The 17,281-nt window shown below is 42.2% G+C and overlaps 1 protein-coding gene across 3 annotated transcripts in view; it reads right to left on the bottom strand.

The window, feature by feature from the left end:
- The window catches only part of SETX (senataxin), a 52,020-nt gene that overhangs the window by 28,359 nt on the left and 6,380 nt on the right, over positions 1–17,281 (bottom strand). For all 3 annotated transcript variants that reach the window (XM_060270114.2, XM_060270112.2, XM_060270113.2), the window contains exons 3-8: positions 9,897–10,092; positions 9,107–9,216; positions 6,740–6,959; positions 5,291–5,410; positions 1,863–2,034; positions 82–172 (exon numbers count right to left, since the gene is read on the bottom strand). In XM_060270114.2, the coding sequence (XP_060126097.2) occupies positions 82–172; positions 1,863–2,034; positions 5,291–5,410; positions 6,740–6,959; positions 9,107–9,216; positions 9,897–10,092 (909 nt within the window). The remainder of the gene's footprint in view (positions 1–81; positions 173–1,862; positions 2,035–5,290; positions 5,411–6,739; positions 6,960–9,106; positions 9,217–9,896; positions 10,093–17,281) is intronic.

A 17,281-nucleotide genomic window follows, 5' to 3' on the forward strand; every position in this document is an offset into this window, starting at 1 on the left:
CCAGATATACTCTGGAGCTGCCCATATAACCATATTTCAATCATGGAAGGAGACAAGAAATTAGATCAACATGCAAGTTACCTTCTGTGGCTTTTCTAGGTGGTAGCCATACACCAGTTGGCTGCAGGTGACCATTTCATCTTCAGTTTCTGATAGTGGCACAGATCTAGTCCTTCAAAAACATTAAGAAAGCAAAGCATTTAAACCAAAAGCTATTTATTGAAATGTGTAGTGTACATCATTCTTAAAGCTCAAGACCCTGAGTCCCAAAGACTATGCAAATAATTATGGTTTTACATTTGTCACAAAGAGTACTTAAATTGCTCTCAGACTTAAACTGCCTTAGTGAAAGCTAATTCGCTTAAGCCAGAGAGATCAGCGTTCCACTCAATTTTAACTCTAAACCACAGATGATTGCAAAGAAATCTCCATTTTTCTTCATCTTGTTTGAATCCACTTTGACCCTTTAGGACTCATATTTAGGACTCATATTATGTATTAGTTTTAACATATGTGTATGAAGATTAACTAAGCTCGTCTAGTAAGGAAAAAACATTGTACAGTATTTAACTAAGAGGTTATGTGTACCTGGTACAATGAGGGAACAAACTCTGAAGGAAAGTAAGCAAATAATCAGTATGGCAATGGTGAAAGAACTGCTAGGCATAGCAGCACTTATATTTAACCTGATAAATGAATCACAGATAATGGAAAACAGATGTTGATAAACAACTAATAGAGAAATTAATCTAAAAGACCCTTAAAAAGGTTACCCTTAAAAATGTATATTAAGATGAGGTTGAGATGGACTGGACAGAAGAGCAAAAGGATCTCTGGTTGGTCTAGAATGGTGTCAGTGAGTTGTAACTGTGATGGGAAAGTTTGCTGTAATGTTATGACTGGTCAAGTAGAAATAATGTTTGAAAGCACTAAAATGCAGTCTCCTCCAGTATTTTTGAAGAGACTGACCCTATGTACATTTGTACTAATAAAGGCCTACTTTTCAACTGAAGCCTGTGTCTTTGGGGAGTTCAGTGGAGGGAGGACTTCTGGTCCAACTCCTTTACTAATTTCTTTCCAGAGCTGGAACATCTGAACCCAGCCTAGATGACTAACCACAGCTTGCTTTGGTTGATTCCAGTCTGGCACTACAATTTAAGTTTTGTAGAAAGAAACTGGTTTGTTTGCTCATCTGTGAGACAACCTAAGGCACGCTGGAACAAACCATAGTTCACATACACACCATGGATGCACAATGATTTGTAAATGCAGAAAAGACAACCTCACTAAGTCATAGGCTCCTTAGGTGGCTTTGGAAGAAATACCACAACATCCACAAAATGGGCATGAGCAACATAGCTCACCCAATGATGTTAGATGGAAACTGTTCCACTGATATATTTTCTGCAGGAACCATGTTTCATAAAATTAGAAAGTGCCACAATGTATGAACACAACACAAATCCAATCAGGAAACTCATAATTAAAATCAATGTAGTGGTTAACTTTTTACAGATAACCATCCCTACAAAACATAATATACTTATAAAACTAGTATTAGAACTAAAACAAAAAACCAAAACAAATTACAATTGAAACAGTGAGTTTTATTGATAGGTATTTTAACTGGAACACTTGAAAACATTTTAAGCAAAGCCTTTATCTGATTTGCAGATAACATAAAAACTATATCAAATCTGTTTAATCTTAATCCAGGGGTAACTAATATAGTTACATGTTGATGGACAATTCCCATCAGCCTCAGCCAGAACGGCCAGTTGCTCAGCAAGAATAAAAGGACATCACACTGGCTTCCAAAATGCTGCATTATAAAAACAGTAATAAAAGGATAAAGGACTGACCTCTTGCACCTTTGGCGAATTCTCTCTATTTCTTTATTATAACTCACACTGTTGTTAATAGTTTGGAATGCCTCAGTTGGATCAATGTGCTGCCCCCACACTTTGGACCCAAGCTTATCCAGGATCACCATGAAGCAGTGGAGTGCAGGCCAGAAGGGACTGTTACTTTCATCTGAAAAAGACAAGCCAAAACACGCTGAGATGGGGAATAACAATTAGTCAATGAAAACACATAAATGAAAAAAATGAAAATGTTGGGTACATGAGGAAAATAAAATAAAAACCCAGTATCAAGCAATACTGAAATTGCCATTAAATCAGTGAGCAAGTTTGTTTGTATTCAAATTATGTTTTACTCAGAGTAAACTTCAAATGAAATGAATGAACCTGGCTAAGTTAAAGAACTGAATTGATGCTGAATCCACGAGCAACCTATGGTCCCTGCAAGTATTTCATGCTGCCTGCTGCAGCTGATCAGCTGTCCTCTGGCAGCAAAATTTTGCTGCCTTGGGAGGTGGAATGCCCACATGCTTGGAGCAGGAGAGTACTACTGTATTAAGCTGAACTGAGGAGAGAGTGTTTCAACACCAAACTAGAATGTATTCAATTAGAGAAAATACTAAAAATCAGCGTATGTGTTCAACCACACAGCCAATTACACAAACTGCCCCAGGGTGCGTAGGATCCCCTCCACCCCCTGCAGGAAATGGACCTTCATTGGTGCGCCAATGTCACATTTCCGTGACGGGGGGGGGGGGGAAGGATCCTCGGATAGGATCTACCAAAGCTGCTCATATGAGCAGGACCAGCCACAGACCTATCAAGGAAGTGACTTGGAACACCCCACAGGTTCATTCCCTGGTAAGGAACTCAATCAATCAGTAAAATAAATAATAATAATAATAAAATAAATGACAAAGAGGAAGAGCAAGTAGAAATGGAAAATGATAGCAGTAGTTCAGAAAATGAGATAAAATAAAGTGTCTTCTGTTTTTGTTTTTTTTAAAAAAGCACTACTCAAAGGGTAAGGTAAAGGTAAAGGGACCCCTGACCATTAGGTCCAGTCGTGACCGACTCTGGGGTTGCGCGCTCATCTCGCATTATTGGCCGAGGGAGCCGGCGTATAGCTTCCAGGTCATGTGGCCAGCATGACAAAGCCGCTTCTGGCAAACCAGAGGAGCACATGGAAACGCCGTTTACCTTCCCGCTGTAGCGGTTCCTATTTATCTACTTGCATTTTGAGGTGCTTTCGAACTGCTAGGTTGGCAGGAGCTGGGACCAAGCAACGGGAGCTCACCCCGTCACAGGGATTCGAACCGCCGACCATCTGATCAGCAAGCCCTAGGCTCAGTGGTTTAACCACAGCGCCACCTGGGTCCCTTCAAAGGGTACTCAAAGGGTAGTGGAGCTTAAATATTGAAGTGGACCTTAACTTTATTTGCTGTTGGTGCTAAGGGGCAAATCTGATTATTTTTTATGTTGATGGTTTCTTGCTTTTTTGTTGCAAAACGGGTGGTTACACGTTTTATCACAAGCATAATACTTTAATCTACGCTGTGTTTCACGCAATTTGTAAAACTACTCCGCACTGAACTTGTTTTCAATTTCCCCCCAAATTCCCATTTCCCCCGGAAAAAAACAGGGGGGGGGGGTTTCTCATGGCTTCAAAGTTCTTGGAATATTACATCTCTAGGCAGGACTAAGTTGACTTCTTTCCTCCCTGCCGATTCTGTCCAGTCTCTCTAGAACTAGGTGAGAACTGGTTCTGCTATTTGCCAGGGCTAGAATCTCTGCCCATCCCGCTGGTACTGCTAGCTTCCAGGGCTATAGGCACCACCGGAAGGTCAAATGAAGTCTTATCATCTGAGTTCCTAGGAAATTCACCTGTGTCCTTGGCTGTCATTGTACCCACTGTATCGAACACACAGAGGTACGGTGGGGAACTCAGCATTTAGCCATAGTCTCAGGTTGAAAGGTATAAAAAAACCTTCTAGGACCTGGGGCCTAAGGAGTGACTATCCCCAGATACTGAGAACAGATGGAAAAGGTGCCAAAAGGGTTGAAGGACTGGAACAATCTTTACTTTGGCACCGCCGCCGGCACCACCAGCAGCTCCAGTGTTCTTGGGCACAGTTATTGCTAGGATCTTCAACAGGTGGGCAAAACTCTCAGCACAAAACAAGTGTGAGGCCCTGTTTCCCGCCAAAACCTTGGGCACTGGCTCAGAAAAGAGTAGGCCCAAGAAATGCCATCTGAGGGACTGGGACTAAACCAACTCCTGCACTCTGGGCCAATGCCTGCCGGATTCACTGACAGTACTCAGTGTGGGGTGTGGTGCTGTCAATCAGTAATTGAGGGGGTGGTGCAAGGCCCAGCTGCTGTGGGCCCTACAAAGCCTCAGTTCTCTCTGCTGGCTGTTCCTCTGCTGGCTCCTGGGATGCAGTTCTTGGCAAGCTTGAGGGTACACCAAGGGAGACCCGCCCACTGCTGTGGGTGGCCTCTGCTCCTCCGGCCTCCTCACCTGAGAAATTGGTCCAAAATGGAGGCTGCGACTTTTTGTCGTTGGATTCTCTAATTAAATGTGCCTCAAGGAAATGAAAGCTTCTCCCCATGAAGCAAACGGCCCAGCAGCGGGGCAGGAAGGAAACGAGGCAATTACCACTTAGGTACTGTACCTCTTCCTTACCACTGAGGTAAGATCTGTCTAATCTACATATTCCTGCCTGTGGAGCAAGTGTGGATGGGGGGGGAACAATCCATGTGAGGATTCCCTCTCTGCTGCAGGAAAATGCCAATTAACACAACAGCGCTCATTAGCAAACAAAAGTAAGAATAAAGGTCTGCAGAAACCTAAATGATTTTAATTATCAACTGTGCTGAAAGAAGATATTACATTGCAGGTAAATATGCATGAGCCAAAGCACATTGGGTAGGGTGGGGTGTAATGTTTTTAAACTGAATTTCTCATGTAGCAACCAAAACAGAAGCATTACGGATAAAGGAAGGCAAGTTACAGGTATCAATTTATGCAATTTCAATTAGAAATAAGGCACAGTCTAAAAACAGATTTCTATTCCTCCTCAGAAGAAATCACACCTGATTCTCCAAAAAGAAACTCCCTAAAACCTATTTGGTGATATCAAACTTCAGTTAATAATCTAGACTCCAATGAAATCAATGGACTTTCATTAACCAATGTGTCTAATCTATGACTTAGTTAGATCTCACCCAATAACTGCAAAACACATAAGAAAAACAAACTTTCAATGACATTTGAGGTCTGTTTCTTATAAGCATAGAAACTAGCAGTCAGCCATCATGCACTATAGCATTTGAACATTAAATAATTTGACATGCAAGTTTTATGGCTATTCAGACTATTTTTAATTTACTTTTATCACCGCCCTCAAATATTATTAATTAATTACCATCCGTGTCTTTCTTAAGGGTACTTATTATGCATTGCATGAAGTCTGTCTGCTTTTCAGGGTTAAGCAACATCGAATCCATGGCTTGCTCATCCAGCACCATCAGCATCATACAGATACCTACAACAATGAAAATTACAAAGTTCAGAAACTGGGCATTGCCTTAACCCCCAATCTTAATCCATAACCAAACTAAAACCTACTTATTGTAATTGCACCTGCTTACAGTCCTCTCAAACTTTAGACTGTTTGTGTCCTCCAGAGTTTGGGAGCACACCATCCCTGGCAATAGGCCATATTGACTGGGGCTTAAGGAGGTGGAGTCCAGCAACATATGAGGAGAACCATGTTAGCTACCCCTGCTTTACATTACACATCCCTTGGGACAGGAACCGTTGTTTTAGAATTTAGCCAGGTTGTAGATACATGGATTGAATGGTTGAATTAAAACAGGGGTCCCCAAACTAAGGCCCCGGGGCCGGATGCGGCCCAATCGCCTTCTAAATCCGGCCCGCGGACAGTCTGGGAATCAGCATGTTTTTACATGAATAGAATGTGTCCTTTTATTTAAAATGCATCTCTGGGTTATTTGTGGGGCCTGCCTGCTGTTTTTACATGAGTAGAATGTGTCCTTTTATTTAAAATGCATCTCTGGGTTATTTGTGGGGCATAGGAATTTGTTCCATTCCCCCCCAAAAATATAGTCCGGCCCCCGCAAGGTCTGAGGGACAGTGGACCGGCCCCCTGCTGAAAAAGTTTGCTGACCCCTGAATTAAAGCATAATGATATATATAACTGTTAAGCGCCACAAAGTCAATGATAAGGAAGCAAAGTTTTAATTATAAATGGAACAGGAGGAAAAGGAGCCTGGCGATGCCTTAAAGGGGGTGGGGTGGGTGGACAAACCTGTGGCCCTTCACATGTTATTGGTCTACAACTCCCATCATCCCCAGCTGACATGTCCAAAAATAAGAAGAGGATAATAAATGTACTCCAGAAACATCTGAAAGGCCAGAGATGAGCTGGGTGTGGGGAGAGAAGCCTAATAGGTTTATTGTGGCACCTGATTTCATGGATGAGGGCTGGAATACAACCCCTGGGGAGAGATGCTGCCCCAGTCAATGTGAACTATTAGCTGGATAGACCAATGGTCAATCAACTTCCTATGTTGTTGTTGTTGTTGTTGTGTGTGTGTGTGTGTGTGTGTGTGTTAGGCAGAGGCAGAGGCTGTGCATATGGTCATTGCACCCACTTTCACCCCATACCCATTTTGGGAGCACTGCTGGCATGAGACCCTCAGAGCATTCGTTATGAGCCAATGTGGCTCTCACCAAAGGGAGAAAGAAAGTTTAGATATTTCTGCTGTACCACAATGTTACCACACCCAGTGGAATGGGGCATGCCTAAATCCCTTTACCCTTCAGACCATCTCAGCTTGCTTCTACTCACCTAGCCAGTAGTTTTTGTAACTGGTACTATCGTACAGGTGGTCAGGCAACAAGATGAGATTACCCTTCTCAATTGTTCTGGGGCTATAAACACAAGCATTTTCAAAGAGGTCCAGCTCTATAACTTTGAGCAAGCAAGTTAGCACTTCTTGGATGTCATAGTAATCGTCCCTGTCCACCTTTCCCAGACTCCTGGCTGTCAGAATGGCCCATCGACGGATCTGTGGATTTGAAGGGACATTATTAATTACTATGGGAAGGAATCAGAGCAGCTATTGTTATGGAAAGTGGGGCAGATGCCAAGTTGGTGTGAAAGACAACTGGTAACCAAGTCTAACCTAAAGGTTCACATTCCAAACCAGACAGTGTAGATATCTTTCGGGGGAAACTTACTTGAAAGCCGTGGACTTCTCCACAGCCTCCTCACTTACCAATCATCCCAGAAAATGAGGGACAGGGATATTTTAACAACAACTTATCAAAAACAAATAAAAAACCTGGGTGGAATCACTAAAAATAAAACTGTGTTAACAACAGTATAGAACAGCTGAGATGTTACTTTAGGTTGAATCCAGTGTCAGTCCTACTCAGAGTAGACCCATTGAAATTGATGGGCATTACTAACTTAGGACTGTTAACATCAATAGATCTCTTCTAAGTAGAAGTTAGATACAAGTTTTTTTTTATACCTCACCCTTTAGCCACCCTTTAGAGATACTTACAAAAGTTAGGGTTTTTTATTTCTTCTCACACAGGGTAGCCCCCCCCCCAAGGGTCTTAACCAGGCAGAGATTTCTGTTGCCAGGCCCTCAGCCTGATTAAAAGAACAAGCTTCCTATAAAGGTTTGGTGGCTTCAATATTGCATTAATGCAATGAGCTGTGTGGGGTTTTCCTTGTACTGCAGTTAGTGCAGAATGGTGCATCATGGCTGCTGAAAGGTGCGAGACCTTGTCAGCATATAACACACATGCTCACAGACCAACATGTTGGTTTGTTACCAGGCCAAGTTCAAGGTGTTTCTATTAATATATAGAACACAGAACAGCTTGTTTGTTATTTCCTAGAACTATTAAGGAAAGCATTGTTGGAACCATTGTTTTCTCAAACTTGTTAACGTAATGTGAAAAATACAGATTTGTGTCAGGCTTTTGGCAAAGTCTCCCATTATATACTTGTGAAGAAGCTGGTAAAATATGGGCTGGACGAGGTAACGGTTAGGTGGATTTGTAGCAGGCCGAATAACTGAACTCAAAGAGTGTTCAAGAATGGTTCCTCACCATCCTGGAAAGAAGTGACAAATAGGGTGTTGCAGGGTTCTGTCCTGGGCCTGTTGTTCAGTGTCTTTATAAATGAACCGGAGGAAAGAATTGAGAGGATGCTCATCCAATTTGCAGGTGACACCAAACTGGGAGGGGTAGCTAATGGCACTTAAGACAGAATCAGAATTCAAGAGGACCTTAACAGATTGGAGAACTGGGTCCAAACTTCCAGAATGAATTTCAATAGCTCCTGTACTTTAGGCAGGAAGAACCAGTTGCACAAATATATGATGGGAGGGCACCTGGCTTGCCAGTGGTACATATCTAGGGGTCTTAGTAGACCACAAGCTTAACATGAATCAGTACTGCGATTCAGCAGAACAAAGAGTGAATACTATTCTAGGCTACATCAACAGAAGTGTAGTGTCCAAATCAAGGGATGTATAGGTACAACTCTATTCTCCCTTAGTTAGACTACAACTGGAATATTGGGCACCACAATTTAAAAAGGATATTGACAAGCTACCACAATTCTGGGCGCCACAATTTAAAAAGGATATTGACAAGCTGAAATGTATACAGAGGGCAACCAAGATGATAAAGGGTCTGGAAACCAAGCCTTATAAGGAATGGTTGAAGGAGCTGGGTATGTTTAGCTTGGACAAGAGGAGACTCAGAGGAGAGATGATAGTCATCTTCAAATATCTTAAGGGCTGTCATGTGGAAAATGGAGCAAGCTTGTTTTCTCCTGCTTGGAGAACTTGAACCAATGACTTCAATTTACAAGAAATGAGATTCTGACTAAACATAAGGAAGAACTTTCTAGCAGTGACAGCTGTTTGACAGTGGAAGATACTCCCTTGGAAGTTGGTGGGCTCTCCTTCCTTGGAGGTTTTTAAACAGATTGGGTGTCCACCTGTCATGGATGTTTTAGCTGAGATTCCTGCATTGCAGAGGGTTGGACTAGGTGATGCTTGGGTCCCTTCCAACTCTACAATTCTGTGCATAAGGACTTTCTTTCATTTGGCCAATGGTTAAGGCAGCTTAATCCTACATTTAAGCCTGGGAAGCAAAACTGAAAATGAAGAAGGAAATTAAAGGAGCTCACCGATTCATTAGGGTGTACCATGAGCAAATAGATCCCTGGGTGTTTCCCAAACACCTGGCAGGGGTAGTTGATTACCTCCATTCTGCATAGGGTCCTCACAAACAGTATGCCTACAATTCAAAAAAAAGAGAACACTAATTGTTAGGGCTGCTGAAATAACCATAATTTGAAGGGAAATGATCCTTGCATAAGATGAAAGCCATTTTCAAAGATTCATAGAACAGGAATGGACTCTGTGGAACCCTCTGCATAGATCAACACTATGCAGAGGGTTTTATCCTATAAATTTTCTTAAGGGAGATACCTGTCTGGCATTTTAATGAAACACACCCCCCCACACACACACATATATACACAGGAGAGAGTTGGCAAACCTTCCCTAGGCACCTTACTATATGGCTGGACCAAAACAAATCCACAGCTTGTCTTTCCAGCACTGTTAATACACAGGTGCCTGCAACAAAAAGAATTCTACCCTCCTGCTTTTAGTAAACAGCAGGGATGCATGTCTTGGGGAAGTCAAGTGAGCAACACCACCCAGGCCACAATTTCTGATCACTTGTGATGGCAACATAATATAGTAGTACTGTAATAATAATTTTGTGTACAAGATTTTCTGAGGGAAAAAATAGTACAAAATAGCCCAGTCAACCTACCACCACCTGGTGTATCCTGAGAATGCAACCACTAAGTGATTTGTCACAACCTGTTTCAGTAGCTGTTTTCAAATACTGTAACTACCGTATGCAAGGGAGAACCAGATCAAGTTTAGGTGCCCCGAGATACTCACTGAGGTCTTTATGAACCAATAGGTAGGGGTATTTCAGTATTTCCAACAATGGCACTCTAACTTTTTTCTCGAAGTCGGAATCCCGGCATTGCACCTGTCTTTCCTCATCATTGTCCAGGATATAGATGACATCTTCCTTCGGCATTGATTTCTCAAAATGGGCAATAAGACGAGTGGTTTCAAGCTTCCAAAGGATCTGTAATTTGAAAATAAATTAACTACAGAATTATAGAACAGAGATTGCAGCAACTAACTCTGTGACCCTAAAAAGATGCTAGCTAGAAATAGAACCTACAGATTATTATTTATTTTAAAACATTCCCACTCTTCATCCCAAAAGGATCCCAGAGCACCAGACACGCAAGTAATAAAACACTTAAAAGATCTAAAAACAGTTCCAAAGGAGATACAGACTGGGAAAGATCTCTATTTAAAAGGCATAAGTGGGCAAGTAGTAGCAACCAGAAAGGATTTGTTTTGGTTTTTTTTTTAATGTATCATAAACAATGACTGCATTCCAGGAAGTATAACTCACAATGATATAGCATAAATGAAATCAAAACTACATTATGCAAAATTACTTATTCTTGAGACAATTCTGCCCCTTGTCTTTCTCTGCCACCCTAGTTGGTATGTTAGATTTCCAAGTATGTTAGATGGAGAAAAAGAAAAAAAATTACAGTTACCTATTCATAACAGGAGTTCAAGAAATAGATTTGTACAATCTCAGGTTGTAAATTAGCATAAATCTGTCTAGTGTAGGAAAGCCAGGAAAAATTAATCCGGTTGAAAAACAGTAACTAAAAGTTAAAATATTTTTGTTTGAGCTTCACCAGAGAACAAAGGAAATAAAATGGAGAAGATGGCAATGGGCAAAGCTACTTGTCCTTGAGCTCTGTAGTCTGTTTTAATTTGTTTTTATTTTGAGAAGTTTTGAAGCCGGTTAGCTCAGCTGTTAATGTTAATTGCAACATACAGGAAAGGAACGTATCTGTTTGATCTATTTTAATTTTACGTGAGCTTAAAAACCATATATTTTAATTGGGAGGACAGGTGCTGGGAAAACAGCTGTTTTTGACTCTGATTAGTTGATAAGGAATGTTTAGAATCTCATCTCAACTGAAGGAGATTCTATAATTTTAACAGTTTCAATACTGTATGGTTAGGTAAAGCTAAAAGACCCCTGAATAGTTAAGTCCAGTCGAATTCGACTATGGGGTGCGGTGCTCATCTCCGCTTTCAGGCTGAGGGAGCTGGCATTTGTCTGCAGACAGCTTACGTGGGTTGTGCCCATCATGACTAAACTGCCTCTTTTTTATTTTTACAACCTCTTTTTTATTCCCCAGCAACCCAAAACACATTCTTTTTCTAAAACCTCGAATTCCTGACTGTCTCAAGACTTCCTGTGTATTTTGAGGAGGACGACGACTGGTGATGCTTAATAGGAATAACCTCAGCCATGTATCTTCTTGACACTGGGCTATTATTCCATAGCTGGTTCCATAGCTGGGCCAAAAGCCTAGCCCACCTATCCTGTATTTTCTCACATCTATAAACTGAGGCTGAGAGAAATCAGGAGGGACAGCCCTGTATGTAAAGCAAGTTTCTAAACTTAGCTTTTGCACACTCCTATGTGCCTCCATGATTCCTTATAAACCTTTGCTTCCCTCACCCCCAAATACATGTGGATTCTACCCCATAGAGGTCCAGACTGAGGCCCTGCAAGTTGAAGGGCTGCAGCTCAGGTCCAGAGCAGCTTCTTTGCATGCAGAAGGTTCCAGGTTCAGTCCCCAGTGACATCTCCAGGCAGGGCTGGGAGAGACTCCCTGTCTAAAACCCTGGAGAGCAGCCTGGAGAGCAGCTGCCGGTTGGTGTACGCAGTACTGAGCTACAGAGACTAGTGATCCAACTGGTAGCTGCAGGGGAGAGATTTTTAAATTAAGAAATAGATTTAAAAGTTATGCAAACACAGAAATGTTGCAAATGGAGGGTCAAAGCAGGATGGAGCTCAGGACTGGCAAATGGTGTTGTACATTGATTGTATTCAGGAGCCAGACAAAACATATCCTTGGCCATTTTGTAATCTGATGAGTTTTCAACCATACTCGAATTCTCACTGTTTACATTTTTCCACTGTGCTGTGCCAGTTTTCAGAAAAGATTATATGGCCCTGTTTCTGAAAGGTCAGGGCAAAGGATAACAAGCCATTTTATAAGTCAGGGGCCACCGACAAGGTTAAGTAATGCTGAAAGGATGTGTAAGTATTAAGTCAAGCAGAAAAGGAAGCAATACAATAGAAATGCTAAATGCTGGCAGACGCAAGAAATACAAAAACTGCAGCAATAACCCTCATATTGTGGCACCTAAAGATCAATAAATTTGTTGTTTAGGCTGCAGTAAACTAACATGACAATCACTCTGGAAATCGCCCATTACATGAGAAAGAAAAATCCAAGCACATCAAAACAAATCTGCAGTGCAACTCCCTCCTCTTATTCTAAATTATATAACCCACAATCCCCCCTCAAAAGATATCCACAATTATTAGAAAACTTACCTATACCCTCATAACTCATGAAAAAACCTTTTTTTAGATACCCCTATCTCCCTATAAGAAATTGACAATATTCTTAAAAAAACCGAAACCACATAAAGCCCCAGGACCTGGTGGCTTCACTTCTGAGCTTTATAAACAATTCAAAGAAACATTATTATCATATATGATGCTCTTATTTAATGGCCCAATGAGAGGAACATATATCACCAAAACATGGTACCACACCAAGGTTATAGCTATCCCAAAACCATTTAAAGACCACCAAAAAGTAGAATCTTTTTAGCCAGTCTCTCCGATTATGAAATTTCTACATGAGTGCTAGTCAACAGGATTAAGACATTGTTATACAAACAAATAGCCCCAGACTAAGCCCAAGACCAAGCTGGTCTTGTCCTCCATTGAAACATCACCTGACCTATCAAAAAGCTTTTAAACATAAACATTGTAGACAGACAACCTCCCCACTGGTAGTCATCACCTTAGACATCAAGGCCTTTGAACGTCTGAAATGTGACTACTTGCAGGCAGTCCTTTTTAAAATGCAATTTGGCCCCAAATTAAGACAAATTTTGAAAAAGGGTCTTTTAAAACCTCTGGGTCAGCTAATTGCTTTCTGACTCCTCAAGCAGGAGAGATGCTTATCTGATTTATAATACAAAAATGTGAACCCGATGCAGCTGTGATTTAAGGGGCTGCTCACGAGGTTATCAAGGGCATTATGATTTAAGATACGTGCCATAGTTCAGCATGAGAATTTGGGGAATATCTTGCTTGAGTATAAACAGAGTTTCAGCTGTGTCAGTTTTGACAATCATACAATATATGCTTGCCTGGAAAGAGAAGGCAGGACTAACTCCAGCACTGTCCCCTCTGGTAGCCCTCACCTTCCACCCACAATTTCACAACACTTCTTGACAATTTGATGTGGCCAGATGGAGAACAGAAGGTTTATATCAGTTGTGTGACTTTTATAACAGAAATACACCACTATCAGATCAAAAAATATGGACTAAATAAGGACACTTACAAACCCTTGGCTGCTACTTCTCCAAATCTGCACTTTATTTGCTAACCCAGTAAGCAAACTGTCACCACTAAGGCAGCCACAAGGCCAATGGCCCCATTTGAAAGACTTGCAATTGCCAAAGAAGGACATGGCCCATATATAACACCCATAATCTATAGCATTCTACTCAGTGGATTCACTTGACCCTAATAAACATCAAAGGGAATGTGATTTTGGCTATGAATTTGATCCAGGTCAATGGAATAGACATTGGACAGAAAAACCCCATTTAAGTCTATTTTGGCAAACAATAGAGAATGGCTTAGTTGGTAGAGCATGATAATCTCATGGTCATTGGTCCAAGCCCCACATTGGGCAAAAAGATTATTGCATTACAGGGGATTGGACTAGATTACCCTTGTGGTCCCTTCCAGCTCTATGATTCTGTGAATCTGTAAATCCTAAAACTCATATGGGTGGTACCTAACCCCCAGGAAGATGGAAATGATCCACCCTGGCACCTCACCACTTTGCTGGAGGGGCTGCTCCACACCTGGTACATATCCCACATGTGGTGGAAATCCAAAAATCCAGAATACTCCCCCCCCCCAAAAAAAATATTGAAGTCTGGTTAAAGCTAGAATTACGGTAGCTTTAATGAATTTATTTAATAAATGTATTTCAAAACAGCCATCTATTGCAAGTGGCGAGATGCAACATAACCAGACACTGGAAAGACCTTTCTGGCAGAATGATAGACAATTGGTACAAAACAGTTTGGAAACAGTCCTCCTTGAGAGATTAACAAAATATTTATGGTTCACACATAGCATTTCCCTCATCAGCATTTGGCTCAATTTGGTTAATCCAAATTTAAATTTAAATGTAATTATCTTCACTTTGAACTCCCCCTCCCAAATTCGTCAATACACCAAAACTATTTATTGTTTCATCGATAATTTAAAAGGAGCATGATTATTACTCATACAGTGGTACCTCAGGTTAAGAACTGGAGGTCTGTTCTTAACCTGAAACTGTTCTTAACTTGAGGTACCACATTAGCTAATGGGGCCTCCTGCTGCCGCTGTAGCACGATTTCTGTTCTCATCCTGAAGCAAAGTTCTTAACCTGAGGTACTATTTCTGGGTTAGTGGAGTCTGTAACCTAAAGCGTCTGTAACCCGAGGTACCACTGTACAGTACTTAATTTAATTTAATTTAAGTACTGTATTGGATGTTTGGCAATACAACGTTAAATGCTATTTTTTAACTCTACTCTGTACTATTTCCCCTTTGCTTTTGTTTTAACCAATTCACGAACCAAGAAACTATACATTGATCACTAATGATGAATCATATGTTGTAGGTATTACTGCACATTTATTATGCTATTTTTGTGATAAACAAATGACATGTGACGACTGTCTATTTATATGCATCATTTATTATGCCAAACCTAGATAAAAGTTACTGGTATTCAAAAATGAAGAGCAAAAAAAAAGTGTGTCATGTCAGAATGTAATCCTATATAATAATGTCCATGTTGTCCCTGCGTCCAGATGTCCCGTGTGTCCCTGGGGTACTGCGCATGTACCCCAGAGACACAGGGATTGGACGGAGGGACAACGGCCAACCGCCGCTCCGCCAACCGCCGTTCCGAAGCCCAGTCTCATGCTGGAGGTGCGCGGCGAGGCGGCGGGGGAAAGAAGCGCTCCCCCCGGCAGCCTTGCCGCGCACCTCCGGCATGGGACGGCGCTTCCTCGGCCGAAGCGGCAGCAGGCGCCGAGGGAAGCCGGCTTTGGCTTGGCGGCGGCGGGAAGAAGAGGAGGAATTCCTCCTATTTTTCCCACCGCCGCCAAGCCAGTCCCCAAGCCGAAGTGCGGCGCGGTGGGGGCTTTTCGCTGTTTGACTTCCCGGAGTGAAGGGGGAGGCAAACGGCGAAAAGCCCCCCCCCCGCGCCGCAATTCGGCTCTGTCCCCCGCACGCTTTAGTTTGGGGAAGCAGGCAGGGAGACGCAACAGCCCGGGAAGCTGCGGGCTGTTGCGTCTCCCTGCCTGCTTCCCCGAGCCGAAGATCGGCGGGCGATGTTTGCCGGGGTTGACAAACCCCGGCAAGCGGCGCCCGCCGATCTTCGTGTGACAGGCAGTGGGGAATGCAGGCAGGCAATAGAGCAAGCGCCTGCCTGCCTTCCCCGCCGCCAGTCCCCCGGTGCTTCGTGCAGCGCTGCTGGGTGCCGACCCGGCAGGCCGCTTCCTTGATCTGGCGGCCTGCCGGGTCGGCGCTGATCAGCGCTGCGCGGAGCACCGGATCGAGGAGCCAGCATGCATTCTAGCGCCCGTTTATTTAACGGGCTGAAGACACTAGTGAGCAATAACTCCTTAAGGCTTCAATATGTATGTGGAATGTTAGCATCCAAAATGCATATGTGAAGGGTTAATTGCAAAAGCTGTAGAACTCTATGACAGTTAGTAGAACAGTCTTAACTGTTACAGCATCAGGTATGTTATGTTGCACTACTGTCTGCCCTGGTTAGTTAGTCTGTAACAGTGTAACCCAGGGGTCAGCAAACTTTATCAGCAGGGGGCCAGTCTACTGTCCCTCAGACCTTGTGGGGGGCTGGACTATATTTTGAAAAAAAATATGAACCAATTCCTATGCCCCACAAATAACCCAGAGATGCATTTTAAATAAAAACACACATCTACTCATGTAAAAACATGCTGATTCCCGGACCGTCCGTGGCCCGGATTTAGAAGGTGATTGGTCCGCATCCGGCCCCTGGGCCTTAGTTTGGGAACCCCTAGTGTAGCCTATGTAATACGTATTAGCAATTTAAGAAACATCCACCTTCATTGTATCTTTTAATCTGCAACTGCGAATACACTAAAGGAAAAGCTACAGTGGTACCTCTACTTACGAATGACTTGACTTACGAATGTTTCTACTTACGAATGGAGGTCCGTCCGCCATCTTGGATGCGGTTTAGATAGAATTTTTTCTACTTACGAATTTTTAGATAGGCTTGCTTCGACTTACAAATTTTTTCTCCCAATGCATTCCTATGGGATTCGACTTACAATTTTTTTCGATTTACGAATGTGCGTTCAGAATGCATTAAATTTGTATGTAGAGGTACCACTGTATTTGTTATTTAAACTTTAAAAGAAAGTGTCTTGCATAGTTTTTATAGGAGGGAAAAGAGAACTAATTAAAGGGGCAAAAGACCCAGGGCTGTCTTCCATATACTGTACAGTGGTACCTTGGGTTACAGATGTTTCAGGTTACAGACGCTTCAGGTTACAGATTCCGCTAACCCAGAAATAGTACCTTGGGTTAAGAACTTTGCTTCAGGATGAGAACAGAAATCACACAGTGGCGGAAGGCCCCATTAGCTAAAGTGGTACCTCAAGTTAAAAACACTTTCAGGTTAAGGACCTCCAGAACGAATTAAGTTCTTAAAAAGAGGTACCACTGTATACTGCAAATAGGAACTAGAGTTTAATTACAACAGGATAGGCATTCAAAAGTATAAAACAGAAGGACACGGCAGAGGAAAGAAAAAATCTGGGCATGGGGAGGGGGGAACCCTCCAAAGTCTGCAGCTTTTAAAAACACTTGTGTAGACTTCGTTAGATCATTCTCTGTGCAATTCAGATTTTGAGTTACAGTACACCAAAGGACAGAGACAAAACTAAACAAAACATCAAACACCACTTGAAAGCCTAAACAGAAACAGTTAATCTGAAATTTGTTTTCAGAACTAGAGGAACAAGGACTTTATTTTTAAGGAGATAGAGAAAAAGTAACAAGGCAAAGAAAAGGA

The sequence above is a fragment of the Zootoca vivipara genome, chromosome Z2 (assembly GCF_965207765.1).
Source record: "Zootoca vivipara chromosome Z2, rZooViv2.hap1.1, whole genome shotgun sequence".
Taxonomy (NCBI): Eukaryota; Metazoa; Chordata; class Lepidosauria; order Squamata; family Lacertidae; genus Zootoca; species Zootoca vivipara.